This window comes from Hippopotamus amphibius, chromosome 1, assembly GCF_030028045.1.
Source record: "Hippopotamus amphibius kiboko isolate mHipAmp2 chromosome 1, mHipAmp2.hap2, whole genome shotgun sequence".
Lineage (NCBI taxonomy): Eukaryota > Metazoa > Chordata > Mammalia > Artiodactyla > Hippopotamidae > Hippopotamus > Hippopotamus amphibius.
Window position 1 is genome coordinate 135,367,208 of NC_080186.1, and position 21,969 is coordinate 135,389,176.

Sequence of the window (21,969 nt, forward strand, 5' to 3'; positions counted from 1 at the left end):
CATCTTCAGTCACCACTCTACCTCAAACACCCCATCACTCTTGATCCCTCATCCTGTGTTATCTTCATAGCATATACACTATCTCAATATACTATCTAATTTTTACTTATAGAACATAATCCTATACACATTGGTCTACTTGTTTACTGTCTATGTCCCCACTGGAATATAAGCTCCAGGAGGGTGGGGGCTTTGTCCTGGTCTTCACCGTACCCCTCATCCCTAGAACAGTGCCAGGCACACTGTAGGAGCTCCATAAACATGTGTTAGGGACTTCCCTGGTGGCGCAGTGGTTAAGAATCTGCCTGCCAATTCAAGGGACTCGGGTTCGATCCCTGGGCTGGGAAGATCCCACATGCCTCGGAGCAACCAAGCCCGTGTGCCACAACTACAGAGTCTGAGTGCCACAACTACTAAGCCAGCACGTGCCTAGAGAGCCCGTGCTCCACAGCAAGAGAAGCCACTGCATTGAGAAGCCCGCACACCACAAGGAAGAGTAGTCCCCCTCGGCGCAACTAGAGAAAGCCCGTGCGCAGCAGTGAAGACCCAACACAGCCAATAAAAATAAATAAACAAGTTTATAAAAAAACAAAAACAAAAACAAACATGTGTTAAATGAAGTTCTTTATCCAAGCACTTCTCTCCCTCTCTGCTGCCATGACACAGATTCAAGTTCCCTGAGTGCTCTGGGAGCCCCCTCACCCCACCACGGACTTGGTAACTGATTGCATGTGGGCCAGGAGCGCGGGTAAGGAGCCTGAGGTGACTCGTCTTTACAAGTCCTGGTACCTCTGCAATCCACCCATTTTTCACAAAGCAGCCGGAGGAGTCCTCTGACATCATAGATCATGTCACACCCCTGCTTAAAATCTTCCAGTGGTCCTCAAGGCCCAGCATGCCCACCTCTCCAACTCCACCTCCTATCACTTTACTCCTTGCTCTCTACTCCCCATACTCTGCTTCTGTACCCCATACTTGACCTCCAGTACCAGTCACACCTCTGTCCTCTTCAGCAACTTGCAGGGATCTCAGCTTATACACCACCTCCTCAGAGAAGCTTTCTCTGACCATTCAAACTAAAATGCAGTCCTCCTCCTCTCCTGCAACCCCAGGCACCCTCCAGCACATCAAGCTGGTTATTTTCTTCACGTCACTTATCACAGCCTATACTTGCTCCCTGATTTGCTGACTTGATTATTGTTTCTCTCTTTTTTACCTCTCTCTCCCCCAGCATGTATTCCAGTGTCCAGGACATAGTCAAAGCTCAATTATAATTTGTTGGATGGAATTGTGTTTCCACTATCATGATGGTGATGGTGATGGTGATGCCAGTGTCGCTCATACTAATGATGCTCCCACGGTGAGATGCTGGTTTGATTATGTGGATTCAAGGGCTGACTGGAGCATGTTCTGGACCATCTAATTAGAGACAGAATCCATTGCTACAAGCTTGGTCTGGGCTTTGAAGGTAGAATGTGTGTGTGTGTTTGTGTTTTCTTTATAGCAGGAGACCTCATCATAGTCATTATTAGGTACAGTCTACCACCTGTCTCCATGGAAACCCACTCAGTAAAAGCAAAATGAGCATGTGTCAGGTCTCCTCTATCACCCTGCAAGATGGGGTGGATGAATTGTGTTTGCTAGGCAATAAATATTGAGACAGAAAGCGCTCAGAGCAAGAACTTCTCTTGGTCCCTTTAGATGTTCTTTGCAGCTCCTGCACTCACTCTGCCAGGAAGGATTCTGAGGACATGCTGGGGGAGAGAGAAAAGGAAGTTAACCAGACAGTGCTGGAGGGAAGGATTAGAACTGACAGCCCACAGGGGCCACAGAAGAAGGATTCTGACCAGAAACTGAAGCATGATGACCTGCCAGTTTCAGCAACACTGAGGAAAACTTGAACTCATCTCCTATTGCTCCTAAAAACAAGACATATGTGAATGAAGCTCAATTCAGAGAGGAAAGATTCCTCAAACAATTGTTTCACTTTACACATGTGTAACTTGAACCCAGAGTGGAGAAAGGACTTTCTCAGGGCCATACAGAAATTCCATGGCTGATCTAAGACTAGAATTCTCACTATTTGAAGGTCAGTGTTTTTTGAGCACATGACATCACAGGTGTAAGCCTAACACTGAAGCTAAATTAAACTAAGTCATTCATGTATGGCCATGGAAACTAGCAAAAGCCTGTGTCCAAAACTTACCCAAGGAAATTCCCTGGCTGTCCGGTGGTTATGACTCCGTGCTTTCACTGCTATGGGCCCAGGTTCGATTCCTGGTTGGAGAACTAACATCCCACAAGCCATGCCATGCAGCCAAAAGAAAACAAAAACAAAACACAACTTACCCAAATTCGTATGGCTCTCATTTCCAGCTTGTTTCCTTCTTGGTCCATGCCCAGCCTATCACAAGGCACAGGTATCACTTCCCCTTTGACTTCCAAGCCGATGCTACCCAACGAAGCAGGAAACAACCGAAAGATATCTGTTGGTAGACAACAGGGTTGCACACAAGACTTAAGCGGCAGGTGAATCATATTAGACAGTGAACACTCTCTGAAATCGTGTCAAATCAGAAGTCATGGCTCTCACTCAAAAAAAATGTGGGAAAGCAGGACCATTCAAGAACATCGAGGGTTGTCTGTGGGATGGAATGACTTGGGGGGAGAAAAGAGGAAAACAAGGTTGTCTACCACTCAGGGTTCTAAGTTATTGGGTCACATACCTGGGAGCTCTGAAGAATGTTTCTATAAAAAATATAAATAAAAATACATTTCTAAATAACAAATGTGGAAACTGAGATCACAACAACGAAAGATAAGGAACCACAAAGCACCAATCAGACCTGGGGGTCCAATCCTAAACAACTACCTTGGACAAACAGTCTAGATACTTAACCTTTCTCCCTTATCTTTACAGTAAGGATAACAATGGCAATAAAACATTGTCATCACTTAACTGATCACTATCTATACAACAAGCAATGAGATAAGCACTTTACATGCCTTCTTTCAACTCAGTCTTCATCTCAATCCCATGAGACATAGGCATCATTATTCCTGATAAGAATCAGGGAGATGAAGTAATTTGCCCAAATCTACAGCCAAACTGCAGAACCAAGATGTGAATTCAAGTTTGTGTTCTTAGTCATTACATGTGGCTGTTGACTTAAAAAATATAGGCACAAAGTTAAGAGTTGCGAGTTAAGTTTTATTTGGGGCAAAATGAGGACTGCAGCCTGGGAGGCAGCATCTCAGATAGCTCTGAGAACCTGCTCCAAGGAGGAGAGGGGAGGAGCCACGATATATAGGAGTTTCTCGACAAAGGACAGGTAGTCAGGAACATCAAGAGATTATTGTTAATTAAAGGAAACCAGGTATCTCAAGTTAAGGAATTTAGCGCTTCTCTATGTATGGGAAGATGCAAGCTTTGGGGTCCCTTAAATCATTCCTTTGATATGTACCTTAGCTATCTGGGGCCTTCATTTTCACATCCTGAGTTTCCTCAAGGATCACTACTGGAAGTGACTCGCAGTCTGATGGCAGGTATTCTTTTCAGCTAGGGCTGCAATCCTTGATGATTAATATGGCAGGAAATAGTCCATTTATGAATATTCCATTCATCATGGGGGTTAAACGTAAGTTAAAATTTTTAAAGTAAGGAAAGCACCTTCTAAAGTGCTAGCTCTTCTCTCTGTGCTCCCTACATGGTAGTTTGTGTCCCTTTCGGTTCTTATTCATAATCCTTGTCATATCCTCCACAAAGAAGGTGCAATGACACTCAATTCTCTACTGCCAGCTCTCAAACCATCTATTGCCTAAGCCACTAAACTCCTGATCAGCTAACTTGGGGAGGGGAGCCCAGGAGAAGAGCCCCCAGTGCTGTCCCTTCCTATTTCAGCTAGAAGATGCAGAATCTAGCAGGCACAGGGAAAGGAGTGAGGACTGGAGCACTTAATTCTCTTCTCTGGGAACCAATTTCCCCTTTGGAAGGAGGGAGTTGGGCTACAGGGCCCATGAGGGGACCTTGGAACCAAGGCAAAGGGCATGCCACGTGCTCCGCAAGTGACTTCTCAGATCCTGTCCCTTCTTCAAAATGAGTGATACATAATAATTGCACGCACTTCACAAAGTTACTGAATTAGATCAAATAATTCTCACAAAGTGCTGAGCAGAGTGCCTGGGACATAGTAAGCATCCAGTAAATGTTACATCCATCATCATTCCACCTCCAGCACTCGAGGTGTATCCATGAAGCCAGGGTGTTCCTTCGTGAATGGCTTTAAATTTACAAATGCATTCACCGGTTTAAAGAGCGGCTCTAGAGCCCTGTAATCAGCGCTCTCCCTGGCACGCTGACCAGGTTTTCTGCCTCCGAGAAAGTCTGCGACTTGCAGAACAGCCATGACAGTACCGGCAAAGAGTTACCTTCCCCTTCTCTCTCGGCGGCGGGGCGAGGCTTGAGCCCTAGACTTCCGAAGCCCGCCCACATCAAGCCACCATTGGTCGCTCCGTCGCTGGCGTGATTAAGGCCCCGCCCCCTTCTCTCTGGGACCACTCTGAGGCCACCTCTGGAAGCGGAGGGGCCTAGGAGAAGGGCCCGCGATGCATCCTGGGTTTTGTAGTCCATCTGCACGGCTGCAGCCTGAGAGCGGGGCCTCGCGACCCGGGGAACTACAATCCCCAGCAGCCGGGCGGAGCGCGGAGAGAGGGGGAGCTCGCGTCACGTGGGCGCTGGGCCTGGGCGGGCTGGTTCTCAGTGCGGCGGCGGCGGCTCGGGGGACCGGGGCCTTTTGTTTGGAGCGGCGGCGGCGGCGGTGGCGGCGGGGGGGCCCCGGAGCGGCGAGGCCGGCGGCCTTCCCCTGCTCGCTCGGTCCCGGCCGCCCCTCGCGGGGGTGGGGGGGCCGCCCCCTGGGCCGGGCCTCGCCTCAGGCGCCGCCGCCCCGCCCTTGGCCCGCCCCACCCGGCCCGAGGGGAGGAACCGGCCGGGCCTCCCCGCGCGGCCCAGCCACCGCCGGAGTCGCCGCCACTACCCTCTGCGCGCCGGGCCCGAGCCTGCCTCTCACCCCTCAGGCCGACGCCATGAAGATCAAGGATGCCAAGAAACCCTGTAAGATGGGGGCTTGGGCTCGTCGGGTTGGGAGGGCGCGTTGGGCCGCGTCTGGAAGCCCCTTGTTGGGGGCGGCCTGGTTCGAAGCCGGGCGCTCCCCGCCGGCGCCCCGCTCGGGATGGGGGCGGAGGGAGCTTTTGAGCACCGGGTGCGAGGCTCCCGCCCCATCCCCGCTGTGCCTCGATAGCCGAGAGCTTGCCGCCCCCTGGCCTTTCCTCCCACTTCCTCCTCGAGGTCTGGGAGGGGCAAGGGGGAATTTTTGTTACGGGGTTTGGCAGCCGAGACCGGAGCTACCAGTCCGCGCTCCTAGCTTCCTCCGAAGTCAAGTTGAAAACGGGTGGTCACGGCTGTCAGGTTGCGCGGGGACATTTACCACCCTTTTTTTTTTTTTTAAACTGATTTCTTAGCTTTCTGCTTGTGTCCTTGAAATTCCGGTGGTTCCTGGGAGTTGTCACTGTTGTTAGAATTAGAGCCTTGAAACACATGTGCACGTAACCTACCGGTGGGCAGTTGCCGCGACTAGTTTTTGTTTAGAATAACTAGTCCATGTTTGTTTTTTTAAAAACACAGATAAAAAGATAAAAATCATCCATATTCCCGCCACTCAGCTAACCACTATTAATATTTTGGTGACTACCCGTAGAGGTTTTTCTATGACTGTATAGCATGTACTTTTAAGGAAAAAAATGAAAAAAAAATTATTTCCATACTTAGACTGGATCAACTTTTATTTGCTTCCTTTTATTTTTGCCTTTTAAAACCTTTTACTCCTGTAAATGACTTATTTAATCAACCAACCATTGTGATTGTCATTGAAGTTTATTCTTCCAGAGAGACTAGGAATGCGGGATGTGTGCTTCTCTCTTAGAATTGTATTGGTGTTTTTGCCATTTTACAGTGTCGTGTGATCCTCCAAACAGTTCTAGGAAATCTCTTGGTGTAAAACGGAGCACTGATACTGACTTTTCCTGCCCGTCCGGTTTCTTGAAAACCTCCTTGGAGAGGCAGCATACCAAAGCACGCTGAAAACTTAATTGTTATTTAAATCTGGGATAATTTGGTTTTAATTTTACTGCTGAGGAAAATTGAACTTACTGAGCCCCAGAGTAATTCTTCCAAACCTGCACCAACCAGCTCTGCTAAATGAGGTTCAGGGCTCCAAGTCGCCTGACTCATAGTCCTGTGTTCTTTCTTTGCACCTGTAGAGCATAGTTGAACTATAGAGAAACACAAACCTTTCTGATCTCGTAGTTTTACCTGCCAATTAAAACATATTTTTAAGGAATGATTTTTTTTAAAAAAGATGATAGCTTAAGAGTTCTCGTTCAGGAGTCTATGAAATAGTGATGTGAAGTCTTAAATGAGAGAGTAATATAAAAAACACTTCTAATTTACTTTACATTTGCTGAATTAAATGAATCTTGAACAGATGCAGTAATGTAGAACAGTTGGGACATCTTCCCTGAACACGTACGTTTTCTCTGCTTGTCTTAGAATTTCCATTTAGTAAAAATGAGCTTAAATCTGATAGGCTCATATTCTGACCCTTATGGTATTATTTTATTTTTGTCATGACAGTGATTTGATTACTTAGATCTGGGCAAACTTGTAATCAGGTGTGGATACCATCCCTGTCAAAGGTGTTTCATATCTAGCAAAGATGATAATTAAGAGTTTATAAAATAAACTTTAGGTCGATAAATAAAAGAACACCTATTTTTAGAAGTAATTTGCTTATTACTACATTGTGGTACCTTGTAAGACCATTAATGTTAAAATAGCACTGGTTTTTGTGCTGAAAAACTAGTCAATTAATATGATTTAGAAGTCTGAAATAACATTTCCAGTTTCCTATATGTAAAAGATGGCTTTACTGTCTACTCAATTCTTTACAGTAAAAATAAAGAACATCTTGTTTTTTTGTGAGTGGGAAAGTATTTCAACTATGAATTATCATGGAAATATGTATGTATAACTGGAAAGTATTATTTCTAATGTTTCAAACCACTCAAGTTAGCTAAAGACACATTTGTTTTTGAGTTCTTGTGTGACGTTTCTTTTTTTATATAATTATAAATTTAGTGAGCATTTCGTATGTAAGGCACCATCTATACATGCATTGTGTTATTTAATCCTTAGAGCAGCACTAGTAACTAAAAACTGTACCTCATACTAGTTAAACAAGTGACTTTGTCTTCACATACTTTGTTATATTTACTCACACAAGTGTTAGAAAACATTGCTTTTTGATACATCACATATATACCGGCTTATAAACCAAATGAATGTGTTTAACCAGAAAATAAGAAAAGGAGTTTGTTTCGTCCTGTAAATTGTGTAACTAAATATAAGCATTTGAAATTATGTGTTAATTCAACTCCAGGGGAAGAATGAAGTCAAACATTAACCTAATGAAAATTTTTCGCTAGAACCAAAATAATGGCAATGTTGGCATTACCTTTACTTGTGTTTTTCATGCTACTTAAATAATAGGTAGTGAAAATCTAAACAGTGTTGTTCCTCTGTACCTCAGCTGACATGATTTTTTAAGGTAGGGGTCACCCTTTGTTTTGCTTACCTGTATAGCGTGTAACATGATTAACAAGATGATAATAAAAGATTTTGTGTGTATGTGTGTGTATGTACGTGTATATATATTTGTGTGTGTGTGGCGGGGGAGGGTGCAGTGTAGATTTAGGTGCCTGCTTTGCTAACCCAAGCAGTAAGATACCTGAAGTTTTTGTCAAGACCAGAGAGCAGTATGTAGCGTATGTGTGTTGTTTGCTTCTATGTAATTTGATTGGCCTATTTGTAATTGAGTCATTACTTAAGAGTGGTCACTTCCAATAGATAATAAGGTGCAGTTGGAGATGATAGTTTCTATTTTTTTTAAGAACTTTTATTGAGATACAGTTGACATACAATAAACTGCATATATTTAAAGTGTACAATTTGATTTTTTTTTTCTTATTAGTAATGTATATATGGCAATCCCAATCTCCCAATTCATTCCCCCCCAACCCTCCCCACTTTCCCCACTTGGTGTCCATATGTTTGTTGTCTACATCTGTGGATAGTTTCTAATATCCCCTTAGATGTAATTAATTTACCAAAGGGGGTGGGAAATCTTCTGAAGCTCTTCTGAGGAATTATAATACAAAAGGCATGAAGGTGGTTTATCTTCTTAGTCTGTTTTAAAACCACCTTTTTATTTGGAATGATTATTGGGAAAAGTGAAATGTCTTTTATTCAAGAACTTGAACCAAATCTGGAATTTACCGTTATTGCACATGCTCATTTTAGAATCTTGTTCCTTAAAATAATCCACTAATGTTTTGAACATTTTCAGCATTTGGTTTCTCTTTCTGCTAAAGATCAATGAAACCCTAGTTTGGCAAAGGATCCCTTTTGGCTAAAATCTACATGGGGCCAACAGCAATGAAATAGCTCCTTAATGCTTCTCCTCTACCCCTTACCAGCACTTAAGGAGATACTGCGCTTTTTTAACAGTTTGTTAGAAATCAACAGCCTGCCCTTGTGGCTAGGTATCTTCTTTTTAATCATCTAATAAGGTGATCAGCCATGTGGGTTTCTTCTTTTGCATATATAATCTACCTGGTAGGAAAGATAATTTCTTGGTAGCACTTTTCTTATGGTGGTTCTGGATTTTTTTGTTACTTATGGGGAACTAATGGCAGTTCTGCTGAGCTCAGGTGAGAAATAGAATAGGAGCTACTATTTTTTGGAAGGCCACATAAACAGATCATGAGAGATTCTAGGAAATGCTCAAAGTCTAGAGAAGGTAATGTTTATTTGCCATCATCAAAGTACTTATTTATATTTATGGAATGTGTGTTTTATTTTTTAAATGTATTTTGGTTCATTTTTTTTTCATCTTGACAGTGAAGAGTTTTATTCTCGAAAGAATGAGAAGTGTTTAGGCTATGCAAGAAGTAGGGTGTTTATGCAGTGGTGACCTACTTTTAACCTGTTCTTTGGCCAAAAGCATCAAAGCTGTAGATTTAGATATTAGCCTGATTTCTTCAGAAAGTGATATTTTTCTTATCTCATGGAACTGTTAGTGCGCCTGTGGTTGTACGTAATAACTTTGTGCCTTTATTGCAAATCAGTGGAGTTTGAGCTTTGTGCCCCATCCCCTTCTCATTTTGGTTAGTGACAGAATAACAAGAGTAAGTATTTGCTTTAATGCACTGGAAATTAGATCACTTACTAAATGAAAGGAGTGGATCGTAATTAAGAATATGTGTCTTCTATGTTCTTGTTGCTTCCCCCATACTTTTTGAATGATGATTGTTTCTCTGGCATAAGGAAATAAATTTCAGAACTCTGCCGAGTTGAAAGGATCTCTGTGCAAAAGAAGGGACCTATAATGTTCTGGTTTGTATATTATAACGATTACTAAGACATTCATGATCTGCGATATAGCAGCTTTATTTGTCCTTCCTTTAAGAGCAGATACCCCTAAGAGAACAGGCATAGACATAGCTAACAGGCTAGATGTGAGGAGATGAGTCTGGAATGGTGTCTCGTTCATATTAAACGTGTGTTACTGGGAATTCCCTGGCGGTCCAGTGGTTAGGACTCTGTGCTTTCACTCCCAGGGCATGGGTTCCATCCCTGCTCAGGGAACTAAGATCCCACAAGCCTTGGGGTATGGCCAAAAAGAAATAAATATCAATAAAAGTGTGTAACTTATTTAAGATGGCCTCCATTGCTAGCCACCTAACAAAATTGAGAATATTTAGTTTCTTCAGCATCTTAATTTATACAAATCTATAGGTGACAGAAGCATAGTGCCTGTATAGAGAAATGTATAGAATCTTTTCTCATTGAATCGTATGTTCCCAGTTTCTAATGGTAAACACAAATCAAATAAGTAGAATATGACTATTTAAGAAGCGAAGTAGAATTTTAGAGGAAACTTACTTTCCTTGACAACTTATACATAATAAACTTAAATACATATCGTTAGGCATTTCGTAATCTATGTATCTTAAGTATTGTATTATTATTACTATTTGGGGGGGGCGCGGAGGGTCGTGTGGCATGTGGGATCTTAGTTCCCTCACCAGGGATCAAACCCACACCCCCTGCATTGGAAGCACAGAGTCTTAACCACTGGACTCTCAGAGAAATCCAGTATTAAATTTTTTTTGAGTCTCTATCATAATGATTAAGCACCCAGAGAACAGAAACAGACCTTAAGGAGACTAAGATTTGAGAGGTCTCCAATGTTGTATAGCCTAGTTTGTGAGAGAGCACCAAGTCCCAAATTCAAATGATGCTACATCCCCAGGTGTGCCTGTCTCCAAGTAGATTTACCTTCAGCGTTATCAAATGCTAATTTTGTTAACCAGATGCACTAAAGAAGCCTAGTAAGTATAATGAGCAAAGAAAGTTCTTTGTAAGGAGATACTTTTCCCTTGGGTTACTTGAAGTGATTATAGGCCAATTTTATTACATTAAAATCTTATTAGAAACATTTTCAAGCCCTGGGTGATGACCTATTATTGAAACCAAATTGGTCCAAGTTTTTCCTAATCTCCTGGAACACATGATAAATATGTAATAAATGAAAAGGAATGCCTACCAGACCAGGAATTAAAAGGCCCTGGTCCAGCTCCCCACATCCTAAGTTAGGAGTTTTTAGAAAATATACAAAATAACACTTTGAAGGGAAAAGGGTAAGTTTCACATAGATTTGTCTTACCTCATTGTTGACTGAATGCATGATTCAGGGTAAGTGAAGTTTGTGGCTAGTTCCTAATTTGTATTTCCAAAATAAAGATTTTTTTAATTTATTTTTTATCCACAGCTTTCCCATGGTTTGGCATGGACATCGGGGGAACTCTGGTAAAACTCTCATATTTTGAACCTATCGATATCACAGCAGAGGAAGAACAAGAAGAAGTTGAGAGCTTAAAAAGCATCCGGAAATATTTGACTTCTAATGTAGCATATGGATCCACTGGTATTCGGGATGTACACCTTGAACTGAAAGATTTAACACTTTTTGGCCGGAGAGGAAACTTGCACTTTATCAGATTTCCAACCCAGGACCTGCCTACTTTTATCCAAATGGGAAGAGATAAAAACTTCTCAACATTACACACGGTGCTATGTGCTACAGGAGGTGGTGCTTACAAGTTTGAAAAAGATTTTCGCACAGTAGGTATTTCACTCAAAGGCAAAAATTGATACCCATTCTCTGCAGTTTTTAAAATACGAGGCTCTGTTTCTGTCTGGTATATTTCTTAGACTAGTTCCCCCTGGTGATACGAAGGAAATATGTATTCATGACTTGCTTTTGACTGAAGCATTGAAACACCTTTATACAATGAGTAAAAACTGGCCAGAGTTGGGCCTGTTGTTCTACATAATATTTGGTAAAACCTGCTAGGTTTAGAAACTGCTGCAAAGCTACAGTAAAAGCAGACTTAAGGGAATTTGGCAGTGTGCAAAGCCAAATATAAATGGGGCTTGAAATATTTTTGCTATTATTATCCTGTGTTGGCATGTATTTTTGAGCATGTTCTAGTCATCCCTCCTAAGGCCACCATCTTCCCAAACCCCAACTGAAGCCTGTATCTTTCAATTAATAGACACCTGAATGATAGTCCCTATTAACCCTTTTTTCTTGGATTTTATACCATCAATCCTACAATGTTCCTGTCTTTTTTTAAAAATTAATTTATTCATTTATTTGTTTTTGGCTGTGTTGGGTCTTTGTTGCTGCATGAGGGCTGTCTCTAATTGTGGCGAGCAGGGCTACTCTTCATTGCCATGTTCTTGTCTTGAAGGGGGTCATTTGGATGTGGCTAGCTGATTATGCAAGCGTTGATTTCTGTGCTGGTAGGGGTTTGCCAAGCTTCCAGTCCTCCCCATCAGAATAAAGATTTAAAAGTTGATATTTGGGTCTGCTGAAATTTCTTTTTCTTGAAAATATGCATGTGGACCATTTAATTTCTCAAATTCACATAAGAAAAGGCTATTACTAGAACATAAGTGAAAACTTACGTGGCTCACAGAAGTGAATACCTTGTAATTTGGGGTAGTTTCAAAGTCTAAATTTTTACTAAAAATTTTTATGATGAGTAATACTGATTTGTATTCAGTTTATTGAGTAATCTAACCATAAATTTCATGCATTTGAAATCATTTGCTTGGATGTGTGATGTTTAATGATGCCAGTATTCTTAACAAAAGTAGTGCCCTTGAAGCCAGCTTTCACCCAGCTATTGGAGATACTGGTATTCAAATCACAGAATTTTAAGTTTTTTTTAAGAAGTATTGATAATTTCTAGTGATGAAGTTTTATAATATTTGTTTTTGTTAGTGCTCAATCATTTATTAAGCTAATAGTTGAGCATCTAGTTTGTGTTGGGTATTGTGCTAGGCACTGGAAACTCAGCTAGCAATAAGACACAGACTTAGCTCTCAAAGAGTGCAGTATCCTAGACCACACAATTAAGTCAACTATAAGTTCAATGCATTATAATTAAAAAGTACAAAGTATTGTAATTAATACTATTGTTATGAAAAGAGGTGCCATGGGAACACAAGGGGAATGATACCTAATAAGTCCTTAGAGAATTGAAAAGCTTATCTAAGCTGAGATCTTTTATAGTAAATATTTTATAGTATACTTTTTACTAACCTGAAATGAATTTAATTATTTCACATTAGTACCCAAACTATAATGTAAAGATAGGAAATTAAGGTATTTATAGATCAGTAGGTAGATTCTCTGGTATGCTCACACGAGAGGGCATAATGAAGTAGTTAGATTTAGATGCTTTTATGTACATAGATTGACCTTGATTTCTAAAGCCGCAAATGCTAGATTGATATGGTATGTTTTATTGGAGAATCAAATACCATAAGTGGTGTTGCTTTTGTGACATAGCTTTCCAAGATGCTAAGCACCACAAAGTAAAGTTCCAAACAGTAAAATGTACACTTCCTCAGTTTATATGGTGGTTGCATTCCTAGCAAATTTAGTATGTATTAAAACCCTGTAAAGAATACCTTGTGTTTATACACATTGATAAAATACTTTGTGTTTACATAGGCTCAGATAATTATAAATGAATTTTCCTACTGCTATCTACAAAAATGTCAGAATGTTCAAAGATAATGCAGGATGGGGTTAACTCTTTGTTTTGCACAACTGCCCCACCCATTGCAGAAGTCTGGCACCCCAAGTCCCTGCCTGCTAAACGTTAGTTTGATTTTCTCCTCCCCATCTTTGCGAAAACTAAAATGTCCCCACAGATTTCCGAAATGCCTCCAGAAGTAACACCACCACCACTGAGAACCACTGGACTAAATGAAGTCCATAAGAGATTTTGACACAAAAGAAAACAGATGAAAACGTGGGGGTTAAAGATGATTTTGAAGTTTTGTAAAGTACATGTAAATTGTACAGTATAGTTGAGTCAAGTATTTTGAATGCTGACCTTTGTTCACTTTATAAAACTCCCCTTGGTGTCTTTTTACAGATTGGAAACCTCCACCTGCACAAACTGGATGAACTTGACTGCCTTGTAAAGGGCTTGCTGTATATAGATTCTGTCAGTTTCAATGGACAAGCAGAGTGCTATTATTTTGCTAACGCCTCAGAACCTGAGAGATGCCAAAAGATGCCTTTTAATTTGGACGATCCCTATCCACTGCTGGTAGTAAACATTGGTTCGGGAGTCAGTATTTTAGCAGTCCATTCCAAAGACAACTATAAACGAGTAACTGGGACAAGGTAGTAACCTTTTTTGTCCTTATTGCAGCATTCATATTGTTTTATACACAGAAATTGTGAAATCTGTATATTAATGCTAGCTTCAGAAAAGTAATGTGTATTGTGCAACAGCTGAAAATGTAGATGTGTAAGTATAAGTTAAAGTGTTTCAGATAATACTGTTGTGAGGCATGTGTGTAGACCCCAACTAAAGTCATTCAGTGTTTATATTTGGTTAGCATCAATTGGCATCAAAATTTCCATAATCAAAAGAGTGGATTTTTATCTGGAATGATTCCAGTAACATTTTTATTTTCTGAAGCATTTTCCCCATTTTTATATATATATATTTAAACTTAAAGCTTGAAACATGCTTATTTGATTCACATTTAAGTGAAGTATTTGGCAACATTGTAATTAATTCATATAGGATGAATTTAACATGAGCTCTTTTATAATACCTGAAATATAAATGTGAAATGAGATTTTAAAATTTTCCTTATGATTCCGATATGTACTTTATCAACTTTTAAGGAAGCTGGAGACTCCTATTTATTTAATTGAGGAAGAAACATTTTAGGATACTTTAAATTAGATTGATACATGAAAAAAAAACTGGCCACGCCATGCGGCATGTGGGATCTTAGTTCCCAAACCAGGGATCAGACCTGTGCCCCCTGCATTGGGAGCACACAGTCTTAACCACTGGACCACCAGGGAAGTCCCCCAAAAAACTCATTTTAATTTTAATGTAGTACTCCTATTTGAATGATACTTAAGTTTAACTAGTATTTTTATTTCTGTGGTGGCTGAAAATCTACCTCCATGGTAACTCTCTATATGCCAAAGAATTACAGGGATGTACTACCTACTTCAGTCAATTCAAAAAGACAGAAATTCAGTCTGTTAACTACATTCCAACAGTGATTCAGGAATAAAACCTGTTAGAAATTCAGGTGAGAGTGAGTAGGAAGCAAAGGTTTTGATTTTAGGGGTTAGAGTGACATAATTTCATTTTGCGAGCATATCCAAAAGAATAATAGAACCAGGTTAATTTCTGTCTTTAACATGATGACCAGCCTGACATAAATGTCCTCACTGTATTCATTTCAGAGTCATGTAAATGTTAATGTATCATATTGAATTGATTTCAGCCTTGTCAGGCTAAGTAAATAGGCCTTTCGCAAAAATTATTTCCTGGAAACTATTTAGAATTAGAATTTTTCTCCTTCTAATTTGTATGGTACTAGTTTTTAACATTCCCTTTTCACACACAGAAAAACATTTTTAGGAATTACAATGTGTTAAGTATCAGGTAAAGGTATAAAAGCTCCCTTGTGTCATGGTGGTTCCACGACAAGATTTTTTTCCTTTGGTTTATTCTTTGATCTGACAAGTTTGGTTTTGCTCTGTGTTTTTCTTAGGTTTAACAATGTTTTCTATCCATGTGTTTATTGAATAAGTGAGTGCTCCATCCTTTTACTCTGGAGAAAGAATGCAGTGTATAAATGCAACTTACCAAGTTTCTTTATTTTCTTTAGCCTTGGAGGGGGTACCTTTCTGGGTTTATGTAGTTTATTGACTGGCTGTGAAAGTTTTGAAGAGGCTCTTGAAATGGCATCCAAAGGGGACAGCACCCAAGCTGACAAGCTGGTCCGTGATATTTACGGAGGAGATTATGAAAGATTTGGTCTGCCTGGTTGGGCTGTAGCATCTAGGTAAGCTACATTTCCTTTATAATTAAAGTTGCTTATTTAGTTTTTAGAAAGCAGTATATCAGGAAGTTGTAAGGGGGCTTCCTCTGACCCAGTTTAGTTCTAAGTTTTGAACATTTATGTGGTTTTAAAATTAAATATACATTAGAAGTCTCCCCTGGGACGGAATTCCTAGGTGGTGCAGTGGGTAAGAATCTGCCTGCCAATGCAGGGGACGTGGGTTTGATCCCTGCCCCGGGAAGATCCCACATGCCGTGGAGCAGCTAAGCCCGCGCCACAACTATTGAGCCTGCGCTCTAGAGCCCGTGAGCCACAACTGTTGAGCTCATGTGCCACAACTACTGAAGCCCAACGCACCTAGAGCCCGTGCTCTACAACAGGAGAGGCCGCCGCAGTGAGAAGCCTGCGCACCACAATGAAGAGTAGCCCCCACTTGCCGCAACTAGAGAAAGCCCGTGTGCAGCAATGAGGACCCAACACAGCCAATTAAATAAATACATAGATAAATAAATAAATAAACTTATTTTAAAAAAAGAAGAAATCTCCCCTGAATGCACTATAGGGAACTTTTTATTAACTCTTGAGTATCCTTCCAGTGTTTCCCTATGCAAATACAAGTATATATCCTTATCCTCCCCTTATAGAAGGTAACTTTTATATGGTAACATTTATATACCATTATGTAGTATACTGTATACAGTCGGCTCTCCTTATCCATGGTTCCACATCTACAGGGTCAGCCATCCTCGGATGGAAAATATTTGGAAAAATAGTAATTCCTGGAAGTTGCAAAAGCAAAACTTGAATTTGCTGCACACAGACAACTATTTACATAGTATTTACATTGTTTTAAGTGTTATTAAGTAATGTGGAGATGATTTAAAGTATGTACAAAGGTTATATGCAAGTACTACATCATTTTATACAAGGGACCTGAGCATCTACAGATTTTGGTGTCCAAGGAATGTCCTGGAACTAATCCCCCATGGGTTAGAGGAATAACTGTATAGTCTACAGCAGCAAACAGCAGTATATCCTAGTCTGTTTGGCTGCCCCTCCCCCTCTGTTTCTCTTTTCCCCTCCTTCTCTCCCTCATCCTTTCCCTCTTTCCCTCTCTCCCTCCTCTGTCTTCTTCTTTGCTTCCTTTCCTCCTCCTCTCTCCCTCCTCCCCTTCTCACCCCCCCCCCCTTTATTTTCAGTGAACTGCTTGATAGTATTTCACTGTGAATGTATCACAGTTGGATAGGTGTTTAGGCGTTCCCAGTATTATGCTGTGTGCAGTTCATTGGGTCAGTAAGTAACCTTGTTACATGTATACCTTACTTTGTACATGTGTAGATTTATCTGTAGGCTGTATTCCCAAAATGTATGAAATGTTGCTTGTTATCAGATTTGATTTTGTTTGTTTTTTATTTCTCTGCAGTTTTGGGAATATGATTTATAAGGAGAAGCGGGAATCTGTTAGTAAAGAAGATCTAGCAAGAGCTACATTAGTTACTATCACCAATAACATTGGTTCTGTGGCACGAATGTGCGCTGTTAATGAGGTAAAAAAAATTTTTTAATGACATGAAAAATGTGAGTTGAAATTTTATGTACATGTAGCATGCTTCTTCATGTTCCTTAAGGAGGCCTCTAGGATTGAGCTCTCTTAATCCATTAAATCCCAAGATTCATTAATATGTATGTTACCTACCCAATTGTGATACTGCCTTTAAAGAAAGTAGCAGATAAGTCAAATCAGAAGTAAAACAAAGAGATATTTACATTTCATATTTACCCAGAAACCTTTTTGGAAATACGCAACCTAAATATCTTGAAGTTGTAAAACAAAAATTCTTTCTAAACAATAAGACATTTTGAGGTAACTTACTGTTGAAAGTGGGTTCCTTTTTCCTGTTAGTGTTGCATTTGATTAGTGAAGTACTTGGAAGCTTTCTTACTGCCCTCGGCTTCTTTACAGTGCTGCCTTGTTGCATATGGATCAAGCAGCATTGTACAGGGCTATGAAGGCACTGAGACCTGTTCTTCACATGAAATTTGACTACTGTAAACTTATAAAAAGCAGGTACTGCTAGATTTACCTCATGATTGGGTAATTTTTATTTGAAGAAGACTGTATATACAATTTTGCTGTTGTGTGATAGGTATATTTGCCTATTTAATATTTATAAATATGAAATACTTCATAAATGAGTTGGGAATTTTACTTTTTGAAGGAATTCTTCATTTGTCCACTCATTCATTTATTCATTGAATAAATATTTACAAAGTACCATGGGCCAGGTGTGGTTCTGAGCCCTTGAGATAAATTAGTGAAGAAAGCAAAGGTCCCTGATTTTCTGGAGCTTACAGCTATTCTAGTGATATAGTAAATAAGTAAATTGTTTAGTATTAGGTGATAAATGCTATTTTTTTAAAAAAAGAAAATTAAACAAAGTGAATTGAGAATAGACCAGAGAGTGGCAGAGGACAAATTACTGAGTAATTGGGTAATGGAAGGCTTTGTTGAAAATGTGACTCATAGGCAAAGACTTGAAGGAGGTGAGAGAATCATGGGTGTAGATATTTGGGGAAAGGGAGGTTCCAGCAGACAGAACAACTGTGCCAAGACTCGAATTAATCCTCTGAATTATTCTAAATATAAAATGAGAATTCCGTCTTTTTAAGTTTCTTAACAACAGTGTAGAAAGTTAGTTGAGGGAGACACTAGCAGGCGTTTTAACATAGATTTGGGAAGTATTTCACTTTGGTTGGGGGTGGGGGGCAGACAGCAATCTGGGACCTTTTTGGTTAGCCCTGCAGGTCCAGATTTTCACTGGCCATTTGACCTAACAGTAATTAAGGCCATAGTTTACACTATTCAAACTCAGTGTGCAAAAACATATACTCAGAAGTAAATTTATTATTGTGAGAGTAGAAATAGGTTTTTAGGAGATAGAAACATCAGTTCCTCCACTTGGAAGCCCTAGGAGTTGGGTGGGCATGCCAGTACCCCAGGCAGTGTTGCTCTCCGATGCTCTAGATAAAGTCCGTGATTTACGTGTCGTTGCTACATAAACTGCAACATGCTGACCACGTTTACAGCCTTTTTTTTAATCCTAAACACATTTAAAATACTGTTCCTTGGTTTGTCTCCGTTTATCTCATCAGTAATATTTCTCCAAATTACTTTCTTTGCTAACTGTATTATTTATTGGCCATTTCAAAAACAAGTTGAATGATCTATAATCATCAGAACTTTTCTTTTTTGAATTAGACTCTATTTTTTAGAGCAGTTTTAGGTTCACAGCAAAATTGAGTGGAAAGTAGAGAGTTTACATACACCCCCACAGATGCACAGCCTCCCCTGCTGTCAACATCAAGCACCAGTCTGGGACATTTGTTACAGTCGATGAACCTATATTGACACGTCATCACTCAGAGTCCATAGTTTACATTTGGGCTCCCTCTTAGTGTACATTCTGTTGGCTTTGAAAAGTGTGGTGACATGTCCTGAACTAATTTTTAAATATTCAGAATTATGAAGGCATATACCAGGAATATAGTAGGCACCAATAAAAGGTAATAGTTGCTTATATTTTGTAAGTAGAGATCTCATAAATTGTGTCATGTTGTAAAATCTACTTGATAATTCTTTTCTCAAGTCATTTTCTTTGTTCTTTTCTTTTAGAAAATAAACAGAGTTGTCTTTGTTGGAAACTTTTTACGTGTCAATACTCTCTCGATGAAACTTTTGGCATATGCACTGGATTATTGGTCAAAAGGTCAACTGAAAGCATTGTTTCTAGAGCATGAGGTATGATATGAAAATAAAATTTAGTGAATTTTAATAGCATGCTTTTAAATGCAGGTTTCATATATTGTTTCTTGCTCAGTACTTATAGGTAAAGTTTAAAACTACGATTTACCTAAATAGTATATTGATTCCCTCACTTCAGTTTGAGTTAGGGGGTGGGGGTTATCGTAACCTGGCAGGCATCCCATTAAGATGAGAATCTCAGGCTTCCCTGGTGGCACAGTGGTTAAGAATCTGCCTGCCAATGCAGGGGACACGGGTTCTAGCCCTAGTCTGGGAAGATCTCACATGCCGAGGAGCAACTAAGTCTGCTTGCCACAACTACTAAGCCCATGAGGTGCAACTATGAAGCCCACGCACCTAGAGCCCATGCTCCACAACAAGAGAAGCCACTACAATAAGAAGCCTGCCCACTGAAGTGAAGAGTAGCCCCTGATCTCCTCAGCTACAGAAAGCCCGTGTGAAACAAAGACCCAATGCAGCCAATACATAAATAAAATTTTTTTTGAAAGATGAGATTCTCACAGTTCTTATGAAAAAGAGAGCAGTATCAAGTCTGTGGACTTATTAAATACTAGGGCTGCTTGGGTACTTAGTGGCTTTGTTTTGTTAAATAGTTATCTTTTGTTTCTTTTTTTCTTTTGGGGTTTTTTTTTAATTTGTTTTTTATTGATGTTTTGTTTTTTGGCCTCACTGCACAGCTTGTGGGGTTTTAGTAGTTCCCTGACTGACCAGGGATCAAACCTGGGCCCTCAATGTTCTTAAATGGATTATACACAAATATGTGTTCTTTTTATATATATATAAATTTTATTTATTTACTCCATTGCAGTGCACGGGCTTCTCATTGCACTGGCTTCTCTTGTGGAGCACGGGCTGTAGGTGAGAGGGCTTCAGTAGTTACAGCACAAGGGCACAATAGTTGTGGCTCACAGACTTTAGAGCGCAGGCTCAGTAGTTGTGGTGCACGGGCTTAGTTGCTCCTTGGCATGTGGGATCTTCCTGGACCAGGGCTCGAACCTGTGTCCCCTGCATTGGCAGGCGGATTCTTAACCACTGTGTGGGACCAGGCAAGTCCCACAAATATGTGTTCATTATTAATACTGGTTAATATTACATGCTAATTTAAAAGCTACACTACGTTAATAATTGTTTTTAAATTATGCAGGGATATTTTGGAGCAGTTGGTGCACTTCTTGGGCTGCCAAATTTCAGCTAAAGCATCAGGTTTCTCTCTGCTAATAAATGTCATCCAAGAGGAATTGAAAACCAGAGGCATTATTACTGCATTGTTTGTCACTGGGAACCAAAGGATAAAAGAGTAGCACTATTCCTATTGATTTTTATGTCAAAATGGTAAGCTGCTAAATGTTGCCATATTAAAAGAGAGCTCCAATAATGTGAAGTATTTCTAAGTGAAATGCTTTCCCTTCTGTATATAGCCAGTGTTAAAATTCTTAAATGCAATACAGCCTCTGATTATTGAGCTTCCTCTCAAAAAGATTTTCTATTTATTTTATGTAGCCAACATTGCAGTACTGTATGTTCAAACATGAATCTTAAAGTCTCAGAAATGTTTAGCTCATGAAAATAATTGACTGAATATTTGCTACAAGTCTGTTCTGTGTGTGTTTTGGTTACTAGTAAGTGGACAGTAACATACCCTGTATCGAAATTTATTGAAGTGGCAATCAAAGATGATCATTTTTATGTGGTTTTAGAAATGTTAAGGCAATATTATTCATTATTGTTGTTTTCCAAATATATCTTCTCCCAAAAAGCATGTTTATGTAATCTTTCCCCAGAAGTATAACCTTTTGCAAATGCCATAATTTAATTGGATTACAATTATTAAATATTAGCCTGAATTTTAAAATGAATCCTAGAAAATGCACATAATTGGTGATACTGCATTTTTTGTATTTTGAGTTTATGAGTACATTTTAAAATGTTTTTTAATTGGAGGCTTACTAAGCTGAATGTCCCTTCAGTGAGGTCCCAGGACTATTTGAATGGAGAATGGTTTATGTGTATCGGTAGGGTTCTGTGCTCTTCTTTCTACATATACAACATTTATCTTAGGCCCAAAGTTAGCTGTTTGTTTAATTAAGTCTGAACCATCAAAGCTAAAGACTGTCTTCTACTGTGAACAGCCGCAAAATCATTTATTCTGAACGGATGTTATGGAAATCTAAAACACAAGTTGTTTTGAAACTGGGAATTTCAGGCAGTATTGCAGAATTACAAAAGGATCAGTGTCTCTGTACATTCTGGTAATAAGAGCATTATAGTTCCGGAATTTGTAAGTCCTTTTGCTTTGGAATTTATTCTCTATTTTGAAGTCATTTTTTATAATCTTATAACATTTTTCAGATTTTTACTTTGGCAGTAACATTTTGGAAGTCCAATAGTTCAGTGAAGTTTTCTGAGACTGTTACGAATGGTTTAGGAAGTTGAAAGACTGAGGAAAATTGGAAAAAAATATTCACCTCCTTAAATTACAGTAAATCTGGATGTACTTTGAAGAGCTTAAATCTTGTTTACATTACAGGAAGAAAGAAGTATTATGTGTTTTTTACAAAACAGAGTT

General features: G+C 39.7%; 1 protein-coding gene across 1 annotated transcript; it reads left to right on the forward strand.

Moving 5' to 3' along the window:
- The first annotated feature begins 4,745 nt into the window (after positions 1–4,745).
- Positions 4,746–21,674, forward strand: PANK3 (pantothenate kinase 3). Its single transcript, XM_057729456.1, has 7 exons — positions 4,746–5,110; positions 10,947–11,299; positions 13,633–13,886; positions 15,407–15,583; positions 17,004–17,127; positions 19,254–19,379; positions 20,548–21,674. The coding sequence occupies exons 1-7, from the start codon at positions 5,083–5,085 to the stop codon at positions 20,596–20,598; spliced, it is 1,113 nt and encodes a 370-aa protein (XP_057585439.1). The 5' UTR covers positions 4,746–5,082; the 3' UTR covers positions 20,599–21,674.
- The last annotated feature ends 295 nt before the right edge of the window (positions 21,675–21,969 follow it).

Coding starts and splice junctions, on each gene's coding strand:
- PANK3 (XM_057729456.1), top strand. CDS start 5,083: ATGAAGATCAAGGATGCCAAGAAACCCT. Junction 5,111..10,946: donor CAAGGATGCCAAGAAACCCT/GTAAGATGGGGG, acceptor TTTTATCCACAG/CTTTCCCATGGTTTGGCATG. Junction 11,300..13,632: donor TTGAAAAAGATTTTCGCACA/GTAGGTATTTCA, acceptor GTCTTTTTACAG/ATTGGAAACCTCCACCTGCA.